The sequence below is a fragment of the Tilletiopsis washingtonensis genome (assembly GCF_003144115.1).
Source record: "Tilletiopsis washingtonensis strain MCA 4186 unplaced genomic scaffold FA09scaffold_12, whole genome shotgun sequence".
NCBI classification, from domain to species: Eukaryota; Fungi; Basidiomycota; class Exobasidiomycetes; order Entylomatales; genus Tilletiopsis; species Tilletiopsis washingtonensis.
The window spans coordinates 197,537-224,844 of record NW_020312009.1 but is presented as its reverse complement, the minus strand read 5'-3'; the positions used below and the strand labels follow the sequence as shown (position 1 = coordinate 224,844).

At 66.5% G+C, this 27,308-nt stretch overlaps 9 protein-coding genes across 9 annotated transcripts; 3 read left to right on the top strand and 6 right to left on the bottom strand.

The window, feature by feature from the left end:
• Positions 1–1,958: 1,958 nt before the first annotated feature.
• FA09DRAFT_360918 (DUF676-domain-containing protein) lies at positions 1,959–5,593 on the top strand (the record flags this gene model as incomplete). The annotated part of the gene is made up of 8 exons (XM_025745291.1): positions 1,959–2,100; positions 2,152–2,258; positions 3,516–4,025; positions 4,082–4,141; positions 4,192–4,296; positions 4,353–4,457; positions 4,514–4,749; positions 4,807–5,593. The coding sequence occupies 8 exons, from the start codon at positions 1,959–1,961 to the stop codon at positions 5,483–5,485; spliced, it is 1,944 nt and encodes a 647-aa protein (XP_025597868.1). The 3' UTR covers positions 5,486–5,593.
• Positions 5,557–6,943, bottom strand: FA09DRAFT_298276 (hypothetical protein; the record flags this gene model as incomplete). The annotated part of the gene is made up of 10 exons (XM_025740239.1): positions 5,557–5,677; positions 5,731–5,792; positions 5,849–5,941; positions 5,998–6,048; positions 6,105–6,199; positions 6,252–6,298; positions 6,349–6,439; positions 6,493–6,516; positions 6,578–6,635; positions 6,695–6,943. The coding sequence occupies 10 exons, from the start codon at positions 6,941–6,943 to the stop codon at positions 5,557–5,559; spliced, it is 891 nt and encodes a 296-aa protein (XP_025597867.1).
• Positions 6,944–7,731: 788 nt separating this feature from the next.
• FA09DRAFT_319223 (DEAD-domain-containing protein) lies at positions 7,732–10,145 on the top strand (the record flags this gene model as incomplete). The annotated part of the gene is made up of 8 exons (XM_025740928.1): positions 7,732–8,371; positions 8,500–8,745; positions 8,801–9,100; positions 9,159–9,611; positions 9,671–9,679; positions 9,732–9,844; positions 9,906–10,010; positions 10,070–10,145. The coding sequence occupies exons 1-8, from the start codon at positions 7,781–7,783 to the stop codon at positions 10,143–10,145; spliced, it is 1,893 nt and encodes a 630-aa protein (XP_025597866.1). The 5' UTR covers positions 7,732–7,780.
• A 92-nt stretch (positions 10,146–10,237) lies between these two features.
• FA09DRAFT_360915 (ZIP zinc/iron transport family) lies at positions 10,238–12,175 on the bottom strand. Its single transcript, XM_025745290.1, has 5 exons — positions 11,469–12,175; positions 11,022–11,299; positions 10,906–10,968; positions 10,591–10,851; positions 10,238–10,530 (listed from the first exon to the last, which is right to left on the bottom strand). The coding sequence occupies exons 1-5, from the start codon at positions 11,789–11,791 to the stop codon at positions 10,427–10,429; spliced, it is 1,029 nt and encodes a 342-aa protein (XP_025597865.1). The 5' UTR covers positions 11,792–12,175; the 3' UTR covers positions 10,238–10,426.
• A 642-nt stretch (positions 12,176–12,817) lies between these two features.
• Positions 12,818–14,105, bottom strand: FA09DRAFT_40049 (hypothetical protein). Its single transcript, XM_025745640.1, has one exon. It carries the CDS (start codon positions 13,828–13,830, stop codon positions 13,012–13,014), a length of 819 nt encoding a protein of 272 aa, XP_025597864.1. The 5' UTR covers positions 13,831–14,105; the 3' UTR covers positions 12,818–13,011.
• Positions 14,106–14,593: 488 nt separating this feature from the next.
• FA09DRAFT_330265 (putative ubiquitin--protein ligase hus5) lies at positions 14,594–15,752 on the top strand. Its single transcript, XM_025742536.1, has 8 exons — positions 14,594–14,734; positions 14,802–14,844; positions 14,902–14,985; positions 15,103–15,175; positions 15,243–15,352; positions 15,431–15,510; positions 15,574–15,594; positions 15,673–15,752. Exons 1-8 carry the CDS (start codon positions 14,712–14,714, stop codon positions 15,713–15,715), a joined length of 477 nt encoding a protein of 158 aa, XP_025597863.1. The 5' UTR covers positions 14,594–14,711; the 3' UTR covers positions 15,716–15,752.
• Positions 15,753–16,033: 281 nt separating this feature from the next.
• FA09DRAFT_330264 (hypothetical protein) lies at positions 16,034–19,146 on the bottom strand. Its single transcript, XM_025742535.1, has 2 exons — positions 18,898–19,146; positions 16,034–18,841 (listed from the first exon to the last, which is right to left on the bottom strand). Exons 1-2 carry the CDS (start codon positions 19,108–19,110, stop codon positions 16,247–16,249), a joined length of 2,808 nt encoding a protein of 935 aa, XP_025597862.1. The 5' UTR covers positions 19,111–19,146; the 3' UTR covers positions 16,034–16,246.
• A 325-nt stretch (positions 19,147–19,471) lies between these two features.
• Positions 19,472–22,123, bottom strand: FA09DRAFT_40022 (hypothetical protein). Its single transcript, XM_025745638.1, has one exon. It carries the CDS (start codon positions 21,906–21,908, stop codon positions 19,572–19,574), a length of 2,337 nt encoding a protein of 778 aa, XP_025597861.1. The 5' UTR covers positions 21,909–22,123; the 3' UTR covers positions 19,472–19,571.
• Positions 22,124–23,385: 1,262 nt separating this feature from the next.
• On the bottom strand, positions 23,386–26,990 carry FA09DRAFT_330263 (hypothetical protein). The gene is made up of 2 exons (XM_025742534.1): positions 25,717–26,990; positions 23,386–25,660 (listed from the first exon to the last, which is right to left on the bottom strand). Exons 1-2 carry the CDS (start codon positions 26,867–26,869, stop codon positions 23,466–23,468), a joined length of 3,348 nt encoding a protein of 1,115 aa, XP_025597860.1. The 5' UTR covers positions 26,870–26,990; the 3' UTR covers positions 23,386–23,465.
• Between the last annotated feature and the right edge of the window lie 318 nt (positions 26,991–27,308).

The following is a 27,308-nucleotide window of genomic DNA, read 5'->3' as shown; positions in this document are numbered from 1 at the left end:
CACTGCGCCGACGGCGCTCCCGCACGAGAGCGCGCCGCAACACTGCTGCTCGATCCGTCGTTCAGCCCGCCGCTTCTCACCTGATCTGCAGCTGAAGCGGAAGGAACGAAGCAGTTCTCAAGCGTAGATCCAGGCGCTATCAAGGCCGGCCCTCATGGGGCACGCTCTCGCTGCGGCGCAGCCTCGAGATGCGGCAGAGGCTCCACTTGCAGCATCACAGGCGGCGCGCAGCGTATGCCGCGCCGATGTCGCCGCCTTTGGCGCCGCACTCAAAGGCAATTCGATTTCGACGATAACCCTAGGCTGATAGCGCAGCCCCTGATGGCGGATCTGCGCTGGAAAGAGACATGCTTCACGCTCGCTGTCGCGTGCTGCTGAGGGCGAGCAAGCGTCGACTCGGGAGCCGCAGCGCTCTGTTGGGTGGCCGTTGAGGTGAGACGTGCGCACGCGTGGGCCGCAAGCGGTGTGCCGCAGCAACCAGATGCAGCGGCAGCCTGACGGCAGACGCCAGCGGCCCTGCTGCGGATGCCTCAAGTACGCTCTCCTGCACAAGCAGGCTGCATCCTCTCGCCCTTCTTCTCATCTTCTCGCCGCCGAAGCCTCCCGATTGCGCTTCTTCTGCCATGGCACCCTCGTCACTCGTGCACCCGTTCGTGCGCATGGCCAACGGTGTGCTACATCTGCACACAGCTCTCGACAGCCGCGCCATCGGACGCTCCGTTGCGCTCGAGACGCTGCATCCGAGTTTGACGTATCAAGACCAGAGGCATTGGCCGTTCAGCGAGGAGGGTGCAGCGGCATATCGGCGCCACCGGCAGCAGCAAGTCGTGACGCCCGAAGAGACCACCCAGCTCTTCAAGCACGACGGCGCCGATCCGAAATGACTGCCAAGTCTCAGCCCCATCGTAGCTAGTCTCTCGTCTGCTGATGAGCCTGCGAGCTTCCTTCCGGCCGCCGAGACAAGCCTAGGCTCGGAGTTGGACGCCGTCATGCTCTGTGAGCTAGATCCTGCGCTGAGACAAGAAGCACGGCACGTCCAGGACGACCTCCCTCAATGGACCTCGCTTCGGACATCAGCTCTCCTCGAGTACGACTTGTGGAGCGCCTGTTCAGAGCTCCAGCCCTTTGCAGCAGCGGGTCCTCTCGACTATTCCGGCGCTTTTGCTCCGTCCGAGGCTGAGCGTCGGAGCCACGGTGCAGCACGCCTTCACGCGCACTCGCTCGCCAGAAGTCGCTCGTCTCTCGGGGATGCCACAGCGTCCGATACCTCCTGCCACGAGGAACGCGCGCCGCAGGGTTCTGTTCTCCGGCCTTGTACTCAGCGCTGGTCAACTGAGACGAGGCTGCAGGAGAGGCTCGCTCAAGGAGTCTTCACTGCGTCGAATCTACTCCTCGACGTCTGGGCTCGCAACTCGGAGACGATAAAATCAACGGCGGGCCTTCTCTGGGTGCACAACGATGACATCCGAGCATAAACGCTGATTGGGAAGACCGAGCTTGAGGTCGATGTTGGGGACGGTCCAAACTTCTATCTGCTGTCTCGTGAGTCAGGCCCGAGCTTTCCAGGCTGGTGTCCTGCCTCTGTCGTGCTTCTTGCCGTGCATCGCCACATGCGCTGACATCCGGCTTTACCACTTCGACTCTAGGCTGCCCTGACTCGCGATGGCGAATCGTGCATGTGATTGTGCTCCAGGTGTGTGGCACCCTCTCAGTCGCAGCTGATCGCGCGGCCACCTGGCGTCCCCCCCCGCCTTCTGCCATCGCCTCGCTGACTGACATGGCTCCGCTTGTAGCCCTTTGTCACACTTGGCTTCCTCGAGCGCACTTTCCTGCAAGCGCGGCACTCCGTTGCACAACTGGACCTCTACCTCCGAGTGGTGAAGAGCATCTGCATGAGCGAGGCCGTGTCGGCAAGCGTAATGACAGGCGAAGAGCTGGCGCACATCGATGTAACGCCGATGGCCGAGGAGGATCAGACCCGGCCTCTTTTTCTCAACTTCGATCTGGCGGTGAACCGCGCGCTCTTCACACACTCGGCGAAGGAAACGGACCAACTGGACAGCAAGCCCTCGGCGATGCGCTTCACACAGGTCAAGGATCGTGAGTCGGATGGTCCGCAAAGACGCCTGCCACGGCTGACACACTGAGCAGGCAACCTCACCTTCGTTCTGACTGCGATTGCTCTCAAGGCCCGCCATGCTGCGTTGGCCTCGGCGCCTCGCGCAGGCTTCAACTTGCATGAGCTCCTGAAGGATCAGGTCGCCCTGACAGCGCAAAACAAATCAACAGGGGCAGTGGATGCTGGTGTGCGAGGAGCGGACCTGGGCCACACACTAGCGGACGACGGCGCAACAGCAGAATGCGTCCAGCTCTGCTGCGCTCTCTTTGCCATTGGCAGCACGTCCGTGGCGCATCGAGGCTGTATCGGACGCGAACCAGCTTCTCCGGAGGCCTTCTCCTGCCTCGACCTCATCCAGCGCGGCAGCAAGCGGTACCCCGAGCTGAGCCGACAGACGTGCTCCACACCCGGCCACATCGCGATCGTTGGCAAGCGCAGCCGCCGTGTGCGTTGGAACAAGGACCTCGAGCGCGAGTTGCGCGTCTACCGGGAGCTATCGCACCTGCAAGGCACGGCTATCCCCTGCTGCTATGGGCGTAGCGACGACGACGCCTCGCGGCTGACACACATCTTCGAGGACGTTGGCTCATCGCTGTCCGCTCTATGCGACGAGCTAGCGACGGATCCTCAAGGAGGGCAGGCTGTGTGCGATGCGCTCTCACGACAGCTGGAGAAGCTGCACGCCGCAGGATGGAGTCACGGCAACATAGCCCTCAGCAACGTGTGCGTTCAGCGTCACCCAACAATTGATCAAGCTACCCCTGCAGGCTCGGCGGAGATCTCGACAGCTGCGCATCATCTGGGCCGGCTCGACGTACGCCTCGTCGGGCTGAGCTGGGCGCGCAAGTGCGTGCCTGGAGATGGGAGAGCAGCCGGCGACGTGCTAGACCTCGACAGCATCTGCGATGCGCTCGGCGGGCGGAGCTCCTACGCCGCCGCCACATCGAGAGGCTCCCAGGCGTCGTAAGTCGAGAACGAGGCAACGAGTGAGGCGCGGCATTGGGTCGTCCCAGCTTCCACTTAAGCCGCGCTCCTACGCTGAGAGACGTCCGGAGTGCTGAATAGACGTGCGTCCTGACTGAGTTTGCATCTGCCTGATGGCTGCCTGGTGCGCCAAGGGACGCAGGCGTGGCGCGCACCTCGGCGCCTCGGCTGGCGCCCTCGCTGCCACCGCGCGCGCGTGGGAGCAGCTCCTCAGTCTCGGGCAGCTGATGGCCAGCACAACGTGTCTCGCTTAGCAACAGGACGTAGTCAGGGTCAACGGATGACGAATGCTCTGGCCACGCGGAGCACAGTCTGGGCTTCCTTTTGACGCTGCGCCGGACCGCCGAGCCGGCCGGCTGCAGCGCGTGGCACGTGCGGAGACGCGGACTTACGCGCTCGCGCTCCACCTCAGGGTCTCGCGTCAGCACTGCGCTTCGCGCGCATGCGTCAGCGCAGGTTGCCTCCGCACCGCTCCATCCTCAAGCTGCAGCAAGCGACCGCCATGGCCGACACCGCAAGCACGTCGCACAGCGGCAGCGCCAGCCCGGCCGGCGCCTCGGCGTCGCACAGCCAGGCTGGCACGTCGGCTGCTGCGCGGGTGCACCTGCTCGTGGCCGTGCACGGCCTCTGGGGCAGTCCGACGCACCTGTCGAGCCTGCTCTCGGTGCTCATGGCGCAGCACGGCGGTACCCTCTCGCCGCGCTCCGACAGAACAGACACGCCCGGCGAGCCACTGAAGGACGTGCGCACGAACGACAGCGGGCGCGCCTGGTTCGCAGGCGTGGTCCAAGAGCAGGAGGCGGCTGCCGCTGCGCAGCGCAAGCCCGATGCGCTGGAGCTCGTCGTACTCAACACGTGCACCTCTGAGGGCGCCGGGACGTATGACGGCATCGACTGGATCGGCGAGCGTGCAGTTGCCGAGGTGAGGCGCGCTGCGGCTCTTGCACGGCGTTCGAAGCTCTGACGCGCCACCGACAGGTCACCGCCGAGGTCAAACGTCTGCGATCAGCAGGCAACACAATCGTTCGCTTCAGCATCGTGAGCTGACCTCATATGGCGTATAGTCTGTGCGCTGATCGCTCCGACAGCTTGGCTACTCCCTCGGCGGCCTGACAGCTCGCTTCGTCGTCGGCCAGCTGCAAGCTTCGGGCTTCTTTTCTGGAGAGGACGCTCCGATCGCGACCAACTTCACGGTGGGCGCTATACGCCAGGCAAGATGGTTCTCAAAGCTGACGCAGAGCTCGCACAGACATTTGCATCTCCGCATCTTGGCATGCCGCCTCCCGCCAGCTCGTTCGGTCGGATCGTCAGCTTCATAGGAGGCCGCATCCTCAGCCGAACAGGCGCGCAGCTTGTGAGGCGCTGTCTGATCACTTTCGGAAGCGCAAGCGGCTGAACATCTGTCCTCAGTACATGCGCGACAGTGGCTGGGAGCACGAGGAGCTGTCTGCCGGCGCCAAGGGCCGCGAGAAGCGAGGCCTGATCGAGGCAATGAGCCAACCGGGCAGCGCCTTCATCACGGGCCTGCAGCGCTTCGAGAGGTGTGACCTCTACGCCAACGCCGTGCTCGACCTCACCGTCCCGGCGAGGACAGGTCTTGTGGAGCCGTGGGATGCGCTTGAGGAGTGGGCTGGCGATGCAAATGTGTGAGTCGCATCCGTAGCGTTGCGCTTCTGCCTCCATGCTGAACACGCCTGCTCTAGCACCCTGGACCCCGACTACCCATCAATCATCACCGGCATCGACGCGCCAGAGCACGCCAAGCCGAAGTCGCTGCGCTCGCGCCTGCCGCGTTTGCCTTGGTTCATGTCGCCGTCACGCCTGCCTTTCTCCTACCCAGTGTCGCTCTTGCTAGTGGTGCTCTCGCCCGTCGTCTTTCCTCTCGTCTTCATCCCGCTCGTGCTCGTGCGCTTCGCCAAGGAGAGCCGCGCATCGAAAAGGCGCATCGAAGCCATGCACGTGGCCTGGCGCGAGGGCAAGGAGCCAGGCTCGGACCCGCACCGCACCCGCGCCGAGACGCTGCTGCGCACGGCAGTCGAGAGCGCGACCGAGGACCACGTCAAGGCGCCTGACAGCGCGCCGGCTCCCGCCCACGCATCTGTCGGTACGCACGCCTCTGGCACTCCCGCAGCAGAGCACATGAGCGTCCCGTTGCCCCCGGGCAAGCGCAAGGCGCCGCCGCTGTCGGAAGCACAGCTGCGCATCTGCGAGCGCCTGAACAGCCGAGCAGTACTGCCGCGCCTTGTCAAGCACCGCGTGTACGCCGAGGACGTCATCAACACGCACGCCATCATCATCGTCCGCACGCCGTCGATCGCCTTCCACCGCCTCGGCGTGTCGGTGCTGCGCCACTTTGCCGAGCAGACCTTCAAGCTCGACTAGACTTCGGAAGCGTCCAGCAGCGCTTCAGCGGCCACGTAATAGTATAGCATACCCGCGAGCGACTGGCCAGCTCACGGCCAGCTCTCGGCCACCTTGGACGTCGAGCTGCCCCATCGCTCTTCCTTGAGCGCAGCCTGCACCTCGGGTGTGTTCTGCGTCTCCTCCCACTTGGGCCGCGAGAGGTCGAAGCCGCTGCGGGACGGCGCGGTCAGCGAGAGTCGCAGGGTCATGCCCACTGCACTCACGTAGTGCTGCGACCGTAGGTGAGGCCGCCCATGCGCGAGACTGGCAGCGTCTTGGCGGGGTCCTGAGGCGAGAGAGCGTGAGGTCCAGCACGGAGCCGCATCGAGACAGTGAGCTCACCAGCGTGCCCTCGGGCGTGAGGCAGTCCTCGCGCATGTGCAGCGCCTTGACGCGGCCCACGACCATCGTCGTCGTGTGCTGGCCCTCCGCGTTCTGTGCAAGCCTCGCGTCAGCTTCAGCGTAGCGCTGCGAGGCCTCTGAGCACGCACGTTCCACTCGCGCGTGAAGTCGACTTCGCACTCCATCGAGAATGGGCTCTCCTGTGGGAGCGAGGGCTTCAGCTGAGAACAGAGAACTGCAGCAGAGAGCGACGCACGCCAACTCGCGGCGCCTTGACGACATCGCCGAGAACGGGCGTGAGGTGCGAGTAGAAGAACTCAGAGACGCCGCGTGGTGCGTCGACGCTTGCGCCTGAAGCATTCGAGGATCAGCGCTGGCCGAAGCGTCATGCCATTCTACTGACTGTTGAGCGCCTCCACAAATGGCTCGGACGACGAAGAGATGCAGAAGCTGAGAGACGGGTCAGCAGCAGTGTCGCGCGCATCATTCGGCTTGCTCACACGCCAGACTCCTTGAGGTTGCGCTCGCTGTCCTTGCGGCGTGCCGAGTCGCCGCCGAACGAGATCATCACGAGCGGCGGGTTGTGCGAGACTGCATCGACCTTCGTCAGCGCGCCGTCTGGCTCAAGCAGACGAGGCACGCACCCATCTGGAACCAGCTGATCGGCGCTGCCACACGGCATTGAACGTCAGTGCGGCAGCCATGCATGCGAGCTGCTGCTAGACTCACCGAGGTTCGGCACACCGTCGGGCGACAGCGTACCGCAAAGGGCGATCGGGCGAGGCGCCTGCAGCAAGCGAGCGGCAGTCAGCGTCACATGCCTGAGCAACGCCTGTGCCTGCTCACGATGCCGCCCAGCATCAGCTTGTACATGGCCGCCGGCGCAATCTTGGTCTTGCCGACGTGCACGGAGCGGAAGCTCGTCTGATCCGTGAAGGCGAAGCGTCCGGCCTCGGGGTGGGCATTGAGGCCGCGCCCCGGCACCCACTCGGCGTCTGGCGGCGCGGTGCGAGAGAAGGGCGAAGGCTCGAAGGCCGGGCGCGAGCCGTCCTTGTTGGCGACGTCGGGGTCGACACGGGCAGCTGTGGAGGACATCTTGCAGCTGAGACGATGTAGCCGATGGTGGTGGTCGCTTGAGAAGGCGCCGGCTACCCCGGAAAGCGCCTCGCTGTCGCTGCCCGCACCCGCTGCCGCGACTTCCGCGCCCGTGCGTCCTGCCCCTCCTCGGGCACGGACAAACCGCACCCGCTTCGCAGACACAGCAGACAGACCCATGTGCATGTGCTGCACGCTGAAGACAGGAGCGCTCAATCAGTGACCTCGCGTGAGCAGGATTTCGTCACTAGGACTTGAGCTCGGCGGATGCTGAGCACCTCGCGCTGCGGACGGCCGTCGAGAGACATGCTGCAAGCCCACTGCTTCAGCCCTGTCAGGCTGCCCCAAAGCGAGCTCGAGGCAGCTTTCCTCATTAGTGCTGCGCCTGGCTCGTCTTTGTCACGCTCGGGTCAGTCTAGGCGCGCAATCTGAGTGCTACGCACTGAGGCGTGCGACACAGCTGGAGCACGGTCTCTCTCGGCCTCGCGGACGTCTCCTCATCTCGCACACTGGCTCAGGGCGACTGAGCCCGGCGCCGCCAGCAATGCTGGCAGATTGCATTCTTATGTTCGAAGCGTGATGCAATTTTCGATCTCGGCTCGATACGGAACGGCCGAGGCGGATGTGCGGTGTGAGGATTGGTGTGGTGGGAAGAGAGCAACATCGGCGGCGCCTGCACCTGCCGCACCCGTCTGCGTGGCGCCTTGCCGTGCGGCGGCGGCTGGAGCGGCCGCGGAACGCGCAGCAAGTAGAGTGGCGCGATCCTCTTGACCTCCACCATCCTCTCTGCACTGCCTGCGCTCTTTCGCCAGCTCCATTCCCAGCACACTCGCTCAGATGGCACCCTCTGCCGAATCGTCGGCCTCGGGCGCGGCCGCGGCTTCGGCCAGTGCGCCGGCGTACAAGCGGCGGCGCGTCGTTGAGGAGGAGCCGGACCTCATGTCGTACGAAGACGACGACGACACGTACGAGGCCTACATTCCCGCCTCGAAGCGCAAGCAGATGGAGCTGCAGCGCATCGCAGGGCGCGGCCGTGTCGCAGTGGCGGCGCCGGGCGCTGGCACGGCCGTCGAGACGGGCGCCGACAAGGGCGGCGACGACGACGACATGGGCGTGCGGCAGAGCAAGACGGCACTGCTGCACGCCGCGCGCGAGCTCAAGGCGCTGCAGGCCAAGGAGCAGAAGAGCGAGGCGGAGAAGGCTGCAGAGGAGGAGCGCAAGATCCTCGACGCCCACGCCGCGCGCCGCAAGCTTGCCAGCGACATGGAGCTGGCAAAGGGCATCTCCTACGAGGAGCCGCTGAAGACGAGCTGGCGCGCACCGGCGTTCGTGCGGCGGCGGACAGAGCAGGAGAATGAGGAGCTGCGCGACAAGCACCATGTGCTGGCGGAAGGCAAGGACATCCCGCCGCTGATCACCAACTTTAGAGTGAGTGAGGGCTGGCGGACTTGCTGGAAGGGGCCGGTGGCTGCAGCAAGGGCTTGCTACGTTCTTCGCGGTGCTCGGGCCGGGCCCGTTCGTCGCCTGAGATCGGCCGCTGATGCGTGTCACCGCAGGACATGAAGCTCCCTCCGCCGCTTCTGGCGCACCTCGAGTCGAAGGGCATCAAGCGGCCGACGCCGATTCAGATGCAGGGCCTGCCGACTGCCTTCAGCGGACGCGACATGATCGGCATCGCCTTCACCGGCTCGGGCAAGACGCTGGCGTTCAGCCTGCCGATTGTCATGTTCGCGCTCGAGGAGCAGCGCAAGCTGCCATACGTGCGCGGCGAGGGCCCGACTGGCATGATCGTCTGCCCATCGGTGCGTGTCGCGCTCTCGTGCCCTGTGAAACAGGACTGACTCCTTGGTCCTGCAGCGTGAGCTTGCCCGACAGACGTACGAGGGCATCAAGGTGATGGCCGACGTGCTGGCGCAGGCAGGCTATCCCGAGATCGGCGTGCTGCTCTGCATCGGCGGCATCAGCATGGCCGAGCAGTCGCACGTCATGGGCAAGGGCTTCCACATTGTCGTCGCCACGCCGGGCCGCCTGCAGGACATGCTGGAGAAGAAGAAGTTCACGCTCGAGGCGTGCAAGTACCTGTGCCTCGACGAGGCGGACCGCATGATCGACATGGGCTTCGAGGACGACGTGCGCAACATCATGAGCTTCTTCAAGGTGAGGCGCCCCGGCGCTCCAGCTCCTACGTGATGCTGACGCTCGTGCCACCATCCAGCAACAACGGCAAACGCTGCTCTTCTCGGCCACGATGCCCAAGAAGATTCAAGACTTTGCAGAGCAGTCGCTCATCCAGCCCGTCGTCATCAACGTTGGCCGTGCGGGTGCAGCGAACCTGGACATCATCCAGGAGGTCGAGTACGTAAAGCAAGAGGCCAAGATGGTGTATCTGCTCGAGTGCCTGCAGAAGACGGCGCCGCCCGTCGTCGTGTTCAGCGACAACAAGAACGAGGTCGACGACATCCAGGAATACCTGCTGCTCAAGGGCGTCGAGGCCGTCGCCATCCACGGCTCAAAGACGCAGGACGAGCGCGAGTACGCCATCAAGAGCTTCAAGAGCGGCAAGAAGGACGTCATGGTCGCCTCGGGCGTCGCCTCGAAGGGTCTTGACTTCAACGAGATCCAGCACGTGGTCAACTACACGATGCCCAAGGAGATCGAGGACTACGTCGTGAGTCGCACGCGTCATGTCCCTCACGTGCAGACGCTGACGCCTCACTGCGCTCACAGCATCAGATCGTGAGCACTCACGCGCGCGACAGCTTAGTGCCTCGACTGACACGCTTTGCAGGGTCGTACCGGCCGCAGCGGCAACACTGGTATCGCCACGACGTTTGTCAACATGAACACGGCCGAGCAGACGCTGCTCGACCTGAAGTATCTCCTGATGGAGGCCAAGCAAAGGTGAGCGCTGCTCTTGTGTGCCTCTCTGGCGATCATCGCTCACCGCCTCGGTGCCTTGCAGAATCCCGCCCTTCCTCGCAGCGCTCGACGATCCTCGCGCCGGGCAGGGTGCCTCGCTCACTGGCTGTGCGGTCTGCGGTGGTCTCGGTCACAGCGTCAAAGACTGGTGCGTCCCACACGTGTCGCTGCGGCCGAGCACCTTGCTGATGCGTCGTCCCCTCACAGCCCCAAGCTCGAGGACAACCAGCGCCGGCAGACGGCCGGCTTCTCGCGCGGCGATGGCGGCGGCGGAGGCTACTGAACGCCTTCCCTCTCCTCGCCCTATTGTATCAGCACGCAATGTACCACTACGCATCACGCTCGAGTCAAGCTTTCGTCGTCACGGCGCGCAGTGTGTGCATGACGTGGATTAGCCGCAGGGCCACTCGCGGACCGACGCAGCAGTGCGTCGGTGCACGGGGCCGGCTGCGGCACGAGGCGCATACAGAGCAAGGCAGGCAAGTGACAATAATCTAGACCAAGAGAGGGAGCAAGCAGCTATGTGCAGAGAGGGTATCGCATGCGCCGAGACGACGGAGCCGCTTAGGCCCAGCGGCCGAGAAGAGCCATGATGCCGGCGCCGAGGAGCATCGTGCAGACGTGGACGAGCACCTTGCCGAGCGGGTCGGTGCGCATCTTCTCGTTGACTGCACAGAGGACGTGGTCAGTGAGGCGGCGAGCATGCGACTGCTGCAGCGTGAACTCACAGATGAACTCGTGCGCCAGCAGCTCGACGAGGCCCGTGTACAGCAGGATGCCGGCACTGGCACTGTCGAACGTGCCCGTGACGTACGAGGCCTTGGCCGAGTCCTCGTTGTACGTGTGCCGCACGCCCAGGCCGATGGCCAGGCCAATCGGCGTGACGAGCGAGTAGGCCACGGCACCGAGGAACGGGATCGCGCTGCCCGGGCCCAGCGGCAGCAGGGCCAGCCGCGAGCCGAGACCGAGACCCTCGAACATCTGATGGACTGCAGGCGGCGTGGTCAGCCACGATTCGAAGAAGCCTGGCCAGCCCTACTCACAGATGATGACGACAAAGAGCGTGACGAACGACGAGCGGTCGCCAATTGTGCCGAGCGTGATGCCTGTGCCGCAGAGTCAGCACAGGTCGAGGACAAGAGGCTGCCAGCATGCTCACCGATGATGACGCTGTGGAAGATGACGCCGAACTCGAGAATGGCCACGCCGAGGATCTCAGAGGCAGCAGCCGAGAGCGGCACCTTGACGAGCGCCTCGTCCGAGTCGCTGACGTTCTTCTCGACGAGCGTGTGCGGCACGGCGCCGGTGCTGACGACGCGCGCCAGGTTGCCGTGCTCGGCGGCGTGGTGGTGGCCGCCCGTGTGCGGGTCGTACGCCAGCGAGGCAGCCTTGGCGGCGCCGATGCGGAACGCGAGCAGCTCGACGATGAAGGTGAGGCTGGAGAGGTGTCAGCGCGAGCACGGCCGGAGCGCAGTTGCCAGCGATAGCAGAGCAGCGGCTGGTCCAGCCCATGTGACGAGCACAACCTCTCTAGACGGCGCGACGTCCGCTCGCGGCCCTCCGATACCCTCCGCCAGTCATCACACTGCGGACCGCTGTCACTCACAACATGGTGATCATGGCAAAGGCAAAGGCGAACGGGTAGTTCTGGAAGTTCTCGTTGAGGCACGGGCTCGAGAGCGCCTCGACGCCGGGCGCGAGGAGGTGGATGAAGGCCGTGGCGATGATGACGCCGGAGCCGAAGAACTTGGCAAAGTCGAACACGGCCGCCGGCACGGCGAAGCGCGCGACACGGCGCGTGACGATGGGGAAGAGCGTCATGGCGCCCGACGAGACAAGGAGGATGAAGATGGCGCCGACGCGCAGGCCGATGCCGTCCTCGAACGGCTCGAGGCGCGCATTGCTGCAGTTGATCTCGGCGTCGGCCATGGCAGCGGAGGGTGCGGTGACGGGATGAGGATGAGGAGGGGTGAAAGGGAGCGGCGGATGGAGGAACGGCCGGGCACATATAGGGCTCCTCGTCGGCAATCGTCTCGTCGTGCCTTGCTCTGCGCGCACAAATCATGCCCTCTGCCGCCGGCGGCGGCCGGCTCCGGCGGCCGCGCTTGCGGCCTGTCGAGAGGCACATGCACATGCTGCAGCATCGTGCAGGCGCAGGCAGCTCGCGGATGGCAGCAGCACAGCAGCGCGTGCGGCGCTGCCCCTCTGCCTGCGCCGCGCTCTCTGCAGCCTCGGCTTTGTTTGATGGAGCGACCCTCGCGGTGATGGCGAGAGGAAGAAGCGCCGCGGCGGCGCACGCGCCGAGGGCCTGAGCGCCACGCAGGACGCACCAACTCAAGACAGCGGCACCAGAGCAGTCTTCGCCCGCGCGCGGAGTCGCAACGCAGCGCTCGGCGCCATCGCAGCACCAGAGGGGCAGCGCCGGCACCTCAGAGGCCTCACTCGTCCTTCTGCTGCACCCCTCTGTCCGCTCGATAGGCAGCGCATTTGCACGCCAACGAAGGCGTTCGCCGGCCCTCGTGCAATGCCGCCGGGCGTTGTCCTGCGACAAGCTCACGACTTGTGCGTGTCGGTCGTCCCATGGGTCTCGACCGCGCTCAGGCCTCGAAGAGTAGCCGGAGGGATGGACGCAGGTGGACCTCTCAGGTTCCGGCGCACGGCGTGGCCGGCACATCTTTCCTGGCCGCAACATCAACGCGTGCGAACGACCGCGCAGGTACAAGGGGCCCCTCCAGCCGCGAGATCATCGGGCGTCGAGAGCCGTGATGACGACGACGCGAACCCCATTCGTTGCCGAGAGGGGTTCCGGCGGTCCATGAGTTCGGCCAGGCACTGCCGCTGCGGCAGCTACGGGAGCTACGGGATGCTGGGCCGGCGGCAAGCGTACATGCTGCAAACGTCGGCATGCACGGCCGGCCGTGCCTGGCCGGGACCGTGAGGGTACACGCAGTGAAGTTCAGCTCGGAACCACTGTACATCCGCGCCCCTCCGGACGCCCGGACCTTGACTCTGAGTGCGTGCAGAGAGGGGCGAGGAGCACGATGTCCTCCCGAACGGTCCACGCTATCGGCCGCCGGCCGAGCAGGTGCCTGCACCCTGCTTTCGGAAGAGAGAGGCCACCATCCGCCCACGGCCGCAGTGCCTGACGTTCAGATTCCAGCCACGTGTGCCTGGTCAAGCGAAAAGACACGACAGGGCGCAGATGCAAGAGATCGTGTGGACATTGTTGGCGGCATTCTTCCCGCGGTGCGTGAGCCGAGACATCCGTACCCCCACATGCTTGCGCGGTGGCTCGGCCCACGGTGCGACGCAGGGCCCGCCTCGGCGGTGTGAGGGGCTCTTGCCGGCGATGAGCGAAGATGTGCCGTGCAAGTCGCCGAACGATAGGCAGAGGGGCTGAGCTCTCTCCTGACAGCCCTGACCTGGCATCCTCGGCGATTCACAGCCTGTCTCCTCGCGAAGAGAGAACGACCGAGAAGGAGCCGTGCGTCCTTGGAGAGCCTGGCTAGCTCGCAGTCTGTCGTGTTCAACGTGCTCTCGAAGCAGCGGGGCCTCTGCCAGAGGGCATGCAGAACCGAGAACGATGCGGCGCAGGCAGCTGCAGTGCTGAAGCGGCTTTGGTCGTCGCGAGCCAAGAGTTCCTCGAGGCGCTGACAGCTGCAGATGACGACCTCGCCAAGTGCAGGGCAAGGCGCTGCCCCGCACGCCGAGGCGCAGTGGTATCGTAGCTTCATGGTATCGTAGACCGCCAGGCAGACAGGCCGAGGCAGCCGAAAAGACGCCGCGCTAGATGATGAAGCGCTTCGGTGGCCGCACGGGTGCTGCGGGCTCTGCCGGTGCGGCAGCAGCTGCCTGCGCTGCCCGTGCGTCGGCTTGCGCCTGTGCGGCCGCTGCATCGCGCCGTTCTTGACTCTCCTTCGCTGCACGCGAGGTGCCCTGCGCTTCCTCCCAGTCTGTACCAGAAGCATGCGTCAGCGTAGGAGGCGAGGCACATTAGCGTCAAAGGCGACCGATGCGCTTCGCAGCGCAGCATCTGCCTGCAGCTCGACGGATGCTCCCTTCGCCTTGACTTTCGACTCACCCTTGTTCCACTTCGCAGCAGACCCATCATCGCTCGCGGTCGAGTCAATCTGCGGCGCGTTGCCCTTCAGGCGATCCCGCACGCGGCCAGCGGCCTTGAGGATGCTCTCCTTTGCGACGCCCTCCTTGCCCCAGAGGATCTCGCTCCAGGTGACCTCATGCTGCAGCATCGGCACGCCCTCGACGGCCGGCAGCGCAATGCTCGTCGGCTCGACGCCCGCCGCTCTCGCCTGGCGCGCCAGCCGCAGCTCCTCGGCCGGCTCGCGCGTGAGCAGCGCAGGCGAGTCGAGGAGCGAGCGCAGAAAGGCGACGCGGTTGAGGTGCGCCTGTGCCTCCTCGGCCCGGGCGCGCGCGAAGAGGGCGCGGTTGAGCGCCAGCGAGGTGACGACGGACAGCAGTGCGAAGGGCGCTGCCCGCGACCACAGCGTCGGGTAGGACATGGTGCGCCGAGATGGTGGTGAGAAGCAAGCAGAGCGTGCACGGCCGCGGCGGCCCTTGAGAAGAGCGGGCGCGGGAGTGGCACGTGACATGCACGCGTCTGGCCCAAGGCCGCTGCCTCCGCTTGCCGCCGCGGCCGCGCGTTGATGAGGCGTGCATAGTGGCGGCGCTGCTCACCTTCGCTCCACATCCCCCGCTCCTCTGTCCTGCTCCCTCGCCTCTCCTCGTCGCCGCGCCGTCCGTCTCATCAAGCGGCAGCACTCTGCGCCTCTCCTCTGCGACCGCTCGTTGCCCGTAGAATACACAGCTCCCGAGACTAGCTTCGCCCGGCATGTCGGCGCTCTGCAGGATGCGGTGCGTCTAAGCCTCTTCGCCTGGCGCATTGCGGCGCGCCGGCTCACGCCGAAGTATGCCTTTACAGCCTCGCAGAGGAGCGCAAGCAGTGGAAGAAGAACGGCATCTTCGTGCGTCGTCTGTCTGCGCGTGGAGGCCGCACGCACTGACGCCAGTGTTGCTCGCAGGGCTTCTATGCACGCCCGGAGAAGGCCGCAGATGGCTCGCTCAACCTGCTGGTGTGGGACGTGGGCATTCCGGGAAAGGCGGGCGTGAGTAGAGCTCTGTGTGCTATGCCTGCTGCTGGTGCTGCTTCGGCGGCAGCGGGCAGTGGCGGCGCTGTGCGTTCGGGAGTCCAAGCGCTCACGCTCCTCTCCTGCGCTGGCTAGACGCCGTGGGCGGGAGGCATGTACAAGCTGAAGATGACGTTCCCGGAGGAGTACCCGGCGAAGCCGCCGAAGTGTGCGTCCTTCTCTCTCTACCCCGACTCTGCGTATCTCTCCTGCTGATGCCCGCTACCCTCGCACAGGCAAGTTCACGCCGCCGCTCTTCCACCCCAACGTCTTCCCGAGCGGCACTGTCTGCCTCTCGATTCTCGATGAGGAGAAGGGCTGGAAGCCGAGTTTGAACCTCAAGACGGTGCGTGCCGCTCTTACATCTCCAGGTGGCTGGAACGGCACAGCTGATGCTTTGCTCCGTGCGCTTGCTGGAGTGAAGATCCTGCAGGGCATCCAGACGCTTCTGACGGAGCCGAACGCCGCGGACCCGGCACAGTCGGACGCCTTCGGTCTCTTCCAGTGCGCATCGCGCTTGTCTCTCACGCTGCTCGCTCTCACTGACCACCGCGCGTGATCTCGCAGGAAGGACAAGGTCCAGTACGAGTGCGTAGCTCCTCCGTGCACGCACGCTGCGCTCTCGCGACCCGAGCGCGTTCGACTGACGCCGTACTATCTCCCCAGGCGGAAAATCAGACAGCAGGCCATCGACATGCGCGACTCCTAAGCGGCGTCGCGCTGAGGCAACGTCATCTGCGTAAGCGGGCGCCTGAGAGGCGAGGACGGCGCATCGAGGAGCGCGGGAAGGGGGGTGAATGACCGACCACAACACTACTGTACCGAATAGGGCCGCGCGAGCGAGAATCTGGACTCTGACTCCATTGCGAGACATCTGTGAGCCTGTCCTGATGCGAGTGTCGCTGGGCGTGGCGAGGTACAGAGGGCTGCGGCGTAAGCGCAGACGGCGAGACGGCGATCGCTCAGGCTAGAGCAGAGCAGATGGATCTGCCTGAGTCAGACTCTCTCGCGAGGGCGCGCGGTGATCGCTATGGATTCGGCATGAGGGACAGGGCAAGACGAGGGTGAGTATGGCAAATACATCGAGAAGCAGGTCTCTAGGCGGCAGCGCTGGTGGCAGCGGCGGCGGGAGGAAGTATGAGAGCAGAGAGGTGAAGCATAGGTCAGTGTGCGTGCGGCCTGGAAGAGTAGGCGAGAGGGCAGGCGAAGAAGGAGCGAGCATGTGCTGGTGCGTTGGGCATCAAGCAGAGGAGAGCGCTGGGCGCGCAGGTGCAGGCGCAGCATTGCGAAGTGGAGCGAGCGCACGCTTCTGCAGCGTCGCCTGGCTCTGCATCGAAGGCAGCGGCGGCAGGGTCTTGCTCTTGAGCGCTGCCGTTGCCGCAGGCGTCCTCTTGATGCCTGCGGCACTCGCTGCGCCGACCGGCTGTCGGCCAAGCTGAGCCTCGCGCGCCGAACGCACAATGGCCTTGCCCTGAGCGCTGAGGCGCGGCTTCTTTGCGCCGGCGACACCGCGGGCTGTAGGGTGCATCGAGGAGCGCACCTTGCGCTCTCTGTCGCCGGTGCGCGAGGCGGCGCCGCGAGCGGGACGAGACGCAGCCGCGACGGGCGATGTCACGCGAGAAGTCGAGATGCTGCCGGGCAGCGTAGTCGGCGCAGAGAGGCCCGCGAGTGCCTCGGCGGCAGAGTAGGGCTTGTACGTGGGCTTGCGCGCCAGACTGGCAGCCAGATCGAAGACGGGCCGCTTGGAGATACTGCCACTCGCGCCGGCGCTGCTGCTCGTCGACGCGGCAGAGGCGGTGCGCTGCGCTGCTGCGGGTCGCGCAGTGGCGTTGGAGGAAGGAGCGCGTTGAGAGAAGCCGAGGCTCGAGCTACCCATGGCGGCAGGGCGAGGCTGCGACAGCGTGCTTGCGCTGCGCACAGACGTTGGACGAGGGGTGCCGCTGATAGTCGAGGCCTTGGCTGGCAGCACGGGCTTCGAGACGCTGGCGACGCGCGTCCCACTGCTTCCGACGAAGCCGCGTACAGCGCCCTTGATGCGACCGCCAAGCGTGGCTCCGCCTGCCGGCGCAGTCGCCGTCGACGAAGAGAGCGAAGCGGCAGGCGCATCCTTGGTCTTCGAAGCCGTCGAGCCGAAGACGGCCTGCTGCCGCGCCTTTGCGGCCGCAAGCACCTGTGCCGCACTGCTGGCTGCGCTGGCACTGCGCATCTTGGTGCCCGACACGAGTCGACTGCGCTTCGACGGCGCCTCTCCATCCTCGTTGCTCTGCGCTCGTGCCGGAATAGCCGCAGGCTTCGCTGCTGCCGCTGCTGCCGCCGCTCGAGCGTTCGGACGCAGCGGCGCCTTGGCTGCGCCGCCTCCGCTCTTGCGTGCTGCCGTCCGACGCGCAGCGTAGTGCTCAGTGATGCTGCGCATGCTGCCAAAGCCGCGCTGATGTGTGCTCTCGAAGCGGTCCTGCGGGTCGAGCGGCGGCATCTTTGGCGCTGCAGCACGGCGAGCTGCCCACGTCGAGGCGTCGGGGAACGAGACGAGCGGCGCACGACCGGCTGCTACGAGACGCGCATTCATCTCGGCCAGCACGGCGGCGCCCGCTGCGGAGAAGGCGGAGGCGGAAGCAGACGGCGGCAGTGGCGGGTTCGGCACTGGCGAAGCTGCGGGCAGAGAAGAGGCAGGAGAGGCGGCAGGCGACGCCGGAGGCAGCATGGAGCTGCGAGCCTGCTGCAGGGCCCGCGAAGGCCGAGGCTGCGCCTTGATGATGCGCAGCGGCGCCGTCTGTGCAATGCACGAGCGCGGCGAGGGAGCTGGCGGATCGAAGAGCGAGCGCAACGATGAGGCGCCGACGGTGCTGCCGCGGCGAGACGAGGCGCCAATGGTGCTTGCATCGCCAATGTCGGCCTCCTGCTCTGCTTGTGCTGCGGAGCGCGGGGCCGGCGAGACGAGCACGAAGCTCATTTCGGCGTCATCGTTGGCCCTGCGGCGCTGCGGCGTTGCGTTCGCAAGCACGTCGTCATCACTGGCAGCGCGCTTGCGCTTGCCCTTGAGCGCCTCGCCCAGCACCTTGCCCTTTGCGCGCAGGCCGCGCAGCGAGCCCAGCAGACTGCTCGTCGCGCTCGTGGTGCGCTTGTGGGCGCCAAAGAGCGGCGCAGGCGCAAAGTCTTGCGGCGCCGGTGCGATGGGCGAGGCGGGCCCGGGAAAGGAGATGGAGCTGGAGCCATAGTCGGATGCTCCATCTGACGGCATGTGAGCCACCGGTCGGATCGAAGGCTGCAGCGGATCGAGACTTGGCAAGCTCATCTCGCCTTGCGCAGAGATGGCGTGCTGCCAGCTGCCGGGCACGGCGGGCGCGACAACCTCGGGCGCTACAGCAGTAGGAGCAGCGCGAAGCGAAGGCAGCGCCGGGTACGAGACGTCTGCTGCGACTGCTCGCGAAGGGGCAGCTGCAGCAGGAAGCACCGTTGCGCGCGTGGCGCGGCGAGTGCGGCGCACGGCCGGCGATGGAGACGGCGACGGCGACGGCGACGGCGAGGGAGCGGGAGCCGGAGAGGGCGGCGCAGTCGACACCATGCTCTCCTCTTGCACATCGGCCTGCGAAGACCGGCTGGCCTCCTGCCGCGCGTCCTCCATGTCCACGTCCTCACCTGCCGCCTCACTCTGCTGCTGCATCTCCTCCATCGCCGGTGTCTCGGGACGCTGCGGCATCTGCGCCGGCTCTTCGCTGCCCTCGCGCATCTCGTCGGGCTTCACAGGACGCAGCACGGCAAAGCAGCCGGCAGTGGGTCCCGCAGCGTCGACGTTGCGCTTGGCAAACTCCTGCAGGCGAGCGACGAGCTCGACGTTCTGCGGCGTACGCATCAGCAATGCCCAAGGCGAGGATGGGGATGCGGCAAACGCACCTTGCCGGACGCCTTGAGCCCAAAGCGGCCACAGAGGCTGACGAGCTGGCGGCGCTTGAGGCAGGGCAGCGCGTCGGGGTGCAGCAGGATAGCCGAGGCGCTTTGTGCGCTCGACGTCGAGGCGAGCGAGCTGGACGAGCCCGAGGACAACTGCTGTGGCGGCGGCGAGGAAGGTGCCAGCCGCCGGCTGCTGCGTGTTGGCGGGAGCGGCATGACTTGAGGCGTGATCCTGTAGGAGTGGGTGAGGGCTGGTGGTGGGTGAAGAAGGAGCAAAGGGCGCGGACGCCAGGAAAGGCAGGCGCCGGCGACTTTGCGGCGGGCGTCACAAGGCACGCGGGCCGGCAGCTGCTGCAGGGCAAAGCACGGCGCCCGCTCGAGGCTGCTGCACTCTCAGATAGGGTGCCTGACCACATGCCTCTCCGCTGCTGCAGTGCTCCGCCTCTGCGAGCGCTCTCGCGGCGTGCGGCATCGGCATCACACGTGGCGCAAGTGGGGCGGAAGAAGCACGCCGCGTTGTAGAGCATCACCCAACACCAACACGCGCGCGCCCGATCTCGTGCGAGAGTCTTCCTTGCATCGGGCCTTGAGCTCGCAGCCTCACCATTCCTCTCGCGCGGGCACAGGCGCAGCAAGGCACTCTACAAATACATTGCTGGCATCTGGTGCCGAGCACCTCACACAAAGCGCGGGTCCGACGCACTGCGCACCATGCTCTGCGGCTCCGAGGCGGCGTGTGCCGGGCGCGTGGCAGCGAGCGGGAGCGTGTCGGCGCGCTGCTGCGGCGGCTGCCGCGGCGGGAACGAGAAGCCCGGCGGGTTGGCGCCTGCGCCGCGAGGTGCTCGTGCGGGGCGCGGAGGGCTGCTCTTGGAGACGACAGGGGCGCGGGCCTGGGTTGCAGTAGCCCCGCTAGGGCGAGGAGGACTCGACTGTGAGCGCGCTTGCATCTGCGCCGCCGAGGAGAGCGGAGGCGTGCTTGGCGCCGCTGGTGGAGAAGAGTGCGTGGGCAGAGCGACCTCGACGGCGCGTGCATCGCGCTCGGACTCGGAAGAAGTGCGGAAGGGACGCGAGTAGGAGACGTTTGGCGAGGCGCGACCATCGGCTCTTGGTGGTGGCGCTGCTCGCTGTTGCTGTTGCTGCGGCTGCGCGTCCCGCTGCCTTGTCTCCTTCGGTCTTGGCGTCTCATCGCCCGCATTGTTGCGCTCCACGCGCTGTAGGTCCGCCTCGACCTCTTCTTCCCATCCCAGCATCTCATCCTCATTGCGACTGCTCCGCTGGCTCGCCGCAATGAACGAGCGTCGCTTCGTCGGTCCGCCACCGCTCATGCGCGTCTGCGAGCCGGTGCGCCGCAGGCTGTTGCGCTGCCGCGCTACTCCCTCTGCCTCAGCACGCGCACGCGCTCGCTGCACGCTGCCGCTGCGCGCGAGAGGCGCCTGCGCCTGCTGTGCGGCTGCGGCGTCGAGAGGGTGCACAAGACTAGGCATCTGCGCGGACGGCGCTGCCAGCTTAACGTCTGTCCACTCGCGCGATGACCACGCCGCACTGCGTGACGAGTCGTCGCTGTCCTTTGGCGGCGCCTGCGCTTGCTGCACCTGTCGATGCGCCTCAGCCGCAACGGCTGTGTGTCCCGAGAGAGGTCGGCCATCGCGACGCGCTGAGCTAGGTCTTCGTCGAACCGTCTTGGGCCCAGTGCTGAAGATCGTCATGCGTCGCAGTGCCTTCGTCGTCTTGCTCTCCTGCTGCAGCGAGCCCAGCGGCTTCTCGACGGCCGCTGCCTCGCGGAGCTTGCGCTCTCGCTTCGAGGCGCGCTCGGCCTCCTTTGCCGCCTTGCGATCATGTGCGCGCACCATGCGATCGACCTTCTCCAGGTCCTTCATGAGTGTCGCCTCCTCCTTCTCGCGCGCGCGCACCTGCTTCTTCGTCAGCGGCGCACGCGGAGCCAGCGCTGGCGCAGGCGACAGAGCCGGCAGTGCGGGTGCTGGCGCCCGCTCGGTGCGCCGCGGCGAGCTGGGCGGACTCGAGGGCCCGGCAAAGCTGTCGGCAGTGCGGTAGATGTCGTCGCGCGAAGAAGAGGCGGGCAGGGAGAAGGCAGAGTCATTGGTCGACGCTTCGCCGGCACTCTCGGGATCACTGCCTCGCCGCCCGAACAGCACGGGAAAGCTACTCTTGCGCGTCCGCTTCGCCGTGCCCGAGGAAGTCGAGGTGGGAGACGTGGGCGACGTCGGGCTCGACGCGGCATCGGGTGCGGCCTTTTGGATGGTGCCGCCGTTGCCGTCCGAGTCGAGGCGGATGAGCGGCTTGGGCCTTGGAATGCGCTTGCGCGTCGGCGACGTGGGGCTCGTTGGACTCAGCGGCGGCTCGCCATAGGCGCTCTGCTGCGCGGAAGCAGACGTGCTGGCAAAGACGAAGGAGCGCCGCTTCTGGTCCGGCACCTGGTGCTCGAAGTGCTGCGTCTGTCCATCCTCCTCCGCCGCAGTGACGACGACATCCGGGATGCTAAAGTGCGAGCGTGTCCGAGTGTGGCCCTCGCGCGACGTCGCAGACGAACTCTTCTGGCCCGCACTGCCCAGTGAGGACTCGTACGAGGCAGAGGCGGAATACTCGCCTTCGTCGAGACCGGCATCACCCGGGAATGGCTGTGACGAGGCAGCCTGGGCACTCCGAGACGGCCCCGAGGTGCTCGGCTGCGACTCGGAGCTGCGGCGCTGCTGCCGCGGCGCAGGGCTCTGCGAGCGCGGCTGTTCGTAGGCGTACTGCGTCTGGCGGTATGCTGGCTGCTGCTGCTGCTGCTGCTGGTGGTGCGCATGCTGCTGCGCCTTTGGCTGCGGCGCGCGGATCTGCGGGATGCTGCCAGCAGCGGCAAATGCGCCACTGCCCATGTGCATGCCGCCATGCTGCGAAGCCGATGGCTCGGCAGCAGCGGTGGCAGACGAGGCAGGCTTGCCACGACGCAGGCCGAAGAGCGAGCGGCGCCGCGGCTCGGCGGGCGGCGGCGCCGGGTGGACCATGACCATGGAGATGATGGTGTGCGGCGAGAGAGGCGCCGCTGCGGAGAGCGGGTCGCAGACGAGAGGCGCCGGGTGCAAGTGGTGCAGGTGAGAGCAGACAAGACTTGAGGCTCTGCGAAGAAGCCACGAGCAGCGAGAGGGCGGCGGCGAGGGGCGGTGCGGCACCGAGAGGCACAGAGAGGCGCAGAGGCGCGGGTATGGGACGGCGGCGGGTGGTGCGCTGCGCTGCAGCGGCGTGAGACGTGGCGAGTGACGTGAGCCCTGGAGTCGTGAGGGAGCGATAAAGAGGAGACGGCGGAGACGGCGGCGGCGACTTGGACCAGGGGAGAAGGGTTGTGGAGAGGAGACAGGGCCGCGAGAGGAGCGGCTGTGCGAGAGCGGTCAGCACAAAGTGCGGAGAGGCGCAGACGCTCGCCGCCGGCCGGCCGAGGCACACATCAACGCGCGCAGAGCGGCAGCGGCAGGCCTGCAGCGGCAGCGCAGCGCGTGACCCCTCCGCGCAGGCAGCCCACGAGTCTCGGCCCCGAAGGAGGCTTAGCCGCTGCGCTGGGCTGCCGCGGCAGCGCGCAGGCGGGCCCTGCGAGGCACGCGTGACAGAGCGCAGAGATCTTCTGCACGCCGCCTGCGCATGCGCTATGCGGCTTGCGCGTCTCGCCTCTTCATGCCAGGGCGCCGGCCGGGCAGGCTAGACGCTCCAAGCTCCCGCACAGCAGCGAGCGCAGGCAAGAGGCAGCACAGAAAGAAGGAGAGCAGATCAGCAAGGCAAGAGCAGGTCCAGACGCAGGGTGCAGCAGCAGCCACAGGATCTGGAGAGCAAAGAGGAGCGAGCGCGGAAGCAGCAGCTGCAGCGTTTCAACGCGCGGCGTGCGCCACGGCGCGCTTCCCGCGCGCCGATCTGAGCGAGATCTGCGCTCCGCGTCGCCGGCCGGCGGCCTCTCTCCCTCTCCGGCGTCTGCTAATTGCAGCTCATAGCCGCCTCACTTTGCGGCGGTGTGGCAGTGGGACGCCTCCTGAGCTCACTCCGGTGTCCGAGGCCCTGAAGAGCACGTCAGAGCATCCCTGCTGCGCTGGCATGAGCGCGCGAGAGAGAGAGAGCTCCGTGTCCATTTTTAGCGCGGAGCGTGGCGCGCAGCTGCGTGGACCATCGAGGTGCTCGGTCGTGCTGCGCTGCTGCTTCTGCCCCCTCTGGGCGCTGCAAGGTCGCGTGGCCGGCGGCAGAGCCTCTGCCGCCGGCTGCCACACTTGCGGGGTGCATGCGTGTGCAGCTCGCACAGACGTCAAGAGCTCCATCTCGCACCTCGCATGTTGCATGGGCATGCTCTTGCACCAGCAGGTATTCGCTTTTTGCCTTCAGGCGGCGTGTGCCTCATCGTGCGCTCACCGGAGTGAGCGACAGATGACTGCTTGGTCGCTCGCTCGGACCAGATTTGGTTGGGTCGGCGGCCCGCTCGGCCTCCGGAGAGGCCGACACTTGTCACTCGGTCACGTCGAGCGTATCCATGTAGGGTAGGGAGGGTATATATACATAGAGAGGACAAACAGATGGCCTGGCTTGCTTCTCATTCAGTCCGTGTCATCATCGCTGCCGTCGTACAGCTCTATCTCCGACACGTCGTTGTCCGCATCGTCCATGCGCCACTCGCCGAGCCTCTCGGCGCGCAGGCGAGCTTCGTCGACCTCGCGCACCGAGCGTTCGTGCCGCCGCACAGAGCCGGTACCGAAGACTGATCGGGCGTGCGTGGAGCGCATGTATCGAAATGTCGGTAGCAAGCGCTGGCCACAGGCAGAGGCCCAGAAGACATCGCCTTGCGCCCGCTTGAGCTCCCGCAGCTTGTCGACCGCAGCGACTGCGACTGGCTGCAGCTCGAAGTGATTCATGGCCTCTTTCCAAGCGGCGCGGAACGAGTCGCGCATCTCCAGGTCGTCCGTCCTAAAGTACTGGCGGTAGGAAGCCAGGCTGCGAAGAGGGTGAAGTGCCTCGCCGCGGAAGAAGACGACGGGCTGATAGCCTAGCTCCTTGGTGGCAGCGAGCACCATGTTCTTACAGATGTCTCGATATTCGTGGTACGCATCCAATGCATCCTTGATGGAGACCTGATCCTGACCCTCGCCAGACCAGCGCCGAGCCCTCTCGTCGCTGGCTGCTGGCCACCTCGTGCTCGCAATGTAGCCGAAGCGCTCAGGGCCAAAGCCCACCGGCTCGATGTATCCACCAGAAGCCTGCGGAGCCTTGGCCCGCTGCTTCGACGGGCTGCCCGGCGGCGAGGAAGGGGCGTCGCGCTTGGTGCCGCGCGAGCTCTCTTCCAGCTGTGCTGTCGACTGCGTCTGCGACGCCATGCTCTTCGCCAGCTCTGCGGCCTCTCGGCGTTGCTCGTTGAGCAGCACTTCGGCGAGCGTCTGAGTGGTGCGAGAGGTAGGCGCGGGCCAAGTCTTCAGCTTCGAAGTCGAGTTGCTTGCGACTGATGCAGTGGCCGGCTGTGTAGTTGCGCTCGAGGAGGCATGCGTCGCTGGCGCCTCGCGAGGAGTGCTGGCTTGGCTTGCAGCAGCCCGCGCAGCCAGAGATGGTGTCGTTGTCGGCACATGTACTCCTTGAGCGATGGGCGCCGGTTTAGCCGCAACGGAAGTGCGTGCGGCCACGCCTGAGACGGGCACCTGCACCGTCCTGCCCTGAGTAAGCGGTCTCGGCGGCGGCGACGATGAAAGAGTAGGCGCGGCTTTGCTGCTGGCGGCAGGTGCCGATATGGCAGCCTGCACCCTGGCGCTGCGAAGCGGAACACCGAGCGACGACGACTGCGAAGGCGGCTGGCGCGGAGGCAGCGAATGCGACTCTGCGTCGCGCGCGTACAGCTTGCCCTGAGCGATCCTCGACTGAGGCACGAGTGACGCCTGGGCGACTGCTCTGGGCGATGGCGAAGCCGGCGCTGGCGCGGCGACTGTGGATCCTGCTTGTGGTTGCGAAGCGACCTTGAGCTGCGAAGGAGACCTGAGCTGCGAAGCAGTCCTGGCCTGCGCCACGAGCTGAGCACGAGCACCGTCTTGCGCCTGCTCGGCAGCTTGCTGCGCCGCGGCCAGCACGAGCGGGTCAACGGGCTCGCTCTTTTTGGCCGTGGGCGTCGAGACTGTTGCTGCGACCGTAGCCTGCTTTGAAGCGCCGTTGCTCTTGCTGCTCTCAGCCGCGGCCGACGTGGCTGTGCTCTCATGCTCCTGCTCCTGTTGCGCAGCATCCGGCGGCGGCACGCTGCGGGCCGCGACGGCTCGCACCTCGTTCATGAAAGTGAGCTTGTCCGTGACTGCGCTAGCCGGCGACGGCTCGCCCATGGCCCACGGCGAAAGCCAGATCTCCTCGGGTAGCTCCTCGTTCTGCTTCGCCAGCATCGCGCTGTGCTGTGCCGGCGTGCGCTTCTTGCCTTGCTCCTTGGCCGCCTCCCAGCGCGGCTGCAGCAGTGCGCGCATCTGCGGCAGCGGCGGACCAGCAGCCAAGGTGGCGCCGACGGCAGCCGTGTAGAAGGCGTCATTGGCGGCGTTGTGCATGCCTTCGATGACGCCGTCATTGACGTTGAGCGCCAGCGCGACGGTGCCGAGACTGTGCTGGGCGCTGTAGTCGTCGCCGCGTACCGCAGCGATGAGCGCAGACGTGTCGAGTACGCAGATGGGCGCACGGCCCGAGCCGGGCAGCCAGTTACACACCGTGTGGATGCCCTCCGGGCCGCGCAGCCACGTGTTCGTCAGGATGCCCATACCTTGAAGCGTTGGCAGATCTAGTATGACGAGGCAGGTAAGCGCAGCCCAACGCACAGATTCTCGTCCGACTCACCGCCATCGGCATCGTGGAACGTGACAAAGACGGGCGTGTCCGTCTCGCGCGCCAGCAGCAGCGTGGCGTTGAGCTCGCGCGTGATATCCTCCATCGAGGCGATGCGCGAGCCGTTCTTGTACGGCGCCTCTTGGCCGGCACCCGAGCGCTCGGACGGCGGGCCGAAGAGAAAGTTGTGCCGCTGATCGGCACAGTAGCGGCCATTCTTGCGCGCGGGGTAGTGGCGGTCCACGAGGTAGTGGTGCGTCTCTTGCATCCACGAGCCGGGCTGTGGCAGCCTAGCCGCGTCCTTCATCGGACGTCTGCTGCCTCCACGTTCAGACCAAGGTGTCGGCGCTGCGCCGGCGCGCGGCGTCGAGGGCGAGATGAGGGACCAGCCGATCTCGAGGGCCCAGCCGCTGGGATTCTGCGCCTCTTTCTGATTGCCCTGATGGCTCATCTCCCACGTCTCGACGTCGACGGCCAGCAGCAGCGGCACGGCGGGCGCCGAGGGCAGCGTCGAGCGCTGCCAGAGCGCGCGCAGCGACTCGTACGCCGCCGGCCAGCTGACGTAGCTGCGCTGCGGCATGGCCGCCTCGATGTCCTCGAGCTCCTGCGTGATGTTGGAGCGCAGCTGAGAGACTTCTCTGGCTCGGCGTGGCGTCACAGGCACGATGCCGACGAGCTCCTCGCGCGCCCAGGTGCCCGGCCGCGAGGCAGGGATGTGCAGCTCGCGCGCCCATGCGCCCGGCTGGCGCGCACGCATCGCCGCCGAGGCGTGCAGCGCGAGGCGCTCGACGTGAGCGCGCGAGATGAAGAGCATGGGCACGAGCCGTTCGGCGGTGCGCGCCAGGTAGAGCTGTACGTGCGGCGCGCCGGCGGCGTCGAGCTCGCGGAACGGGTGGCCGGCGTCGAACCAGGCGCCGCAGCGCAGCAGCTCCTGCAGCGGCGCAAGCTCGGCGGGCCGCAGCGGCGGGAGGGCAGAGGCGCCGCGAGGCGTGGCGAGCAATTGCTTCACCCAGCCTTTCTTGGGCGACGGGTCGAGGTAGTTGAGGCGCACAAAGTGCGTCGGCAGCAGCGAGGTGTCGGGTGCAGTAAATGTGGAGGCTGCGGCCGGCGTCGAGGCAGAGGCAGAGGCGGAGGAAGAGGCGGCGAAGGGGCCGGAGGAGCTCATTGTGGGCCCATGCTGGAGGCCCGGCGTGCGCAAGTGTGCGTGCGGGAGGCAAGCTGCGAGGCCTGCGACGTTGGAGGTGGCTCTTGGCGGCGGGGTGCGAGGGCGAGGTCGAGAACAAGAATGCTCGCGCCACCGCCGCGGCGCGCCTGGCTGACGCGCGCGCGCTTTTAGCGTGCGGCAGCCTCGGACAAGAAGACGCGGCGACGCCGCCGCCGCAACAGCGCCGCAGCGAGCTCAGTCCCAGCCACGCTCAGCACACAGCAGGCACAGGCAGAGATGCATTGCAGAGACAGCATACAAGAGAGCGAGGAAATGTAGGCACCCTGGGTTGTGACGAGCCGAGGCATGGCCGGCTAGCGGCTCCCTCCTACGCCATGAAATCAGGGGTCCGCCGCGCGCATCCCGGCGCTGCGGGCCCAACAGGCCGGATCGGCGCCCG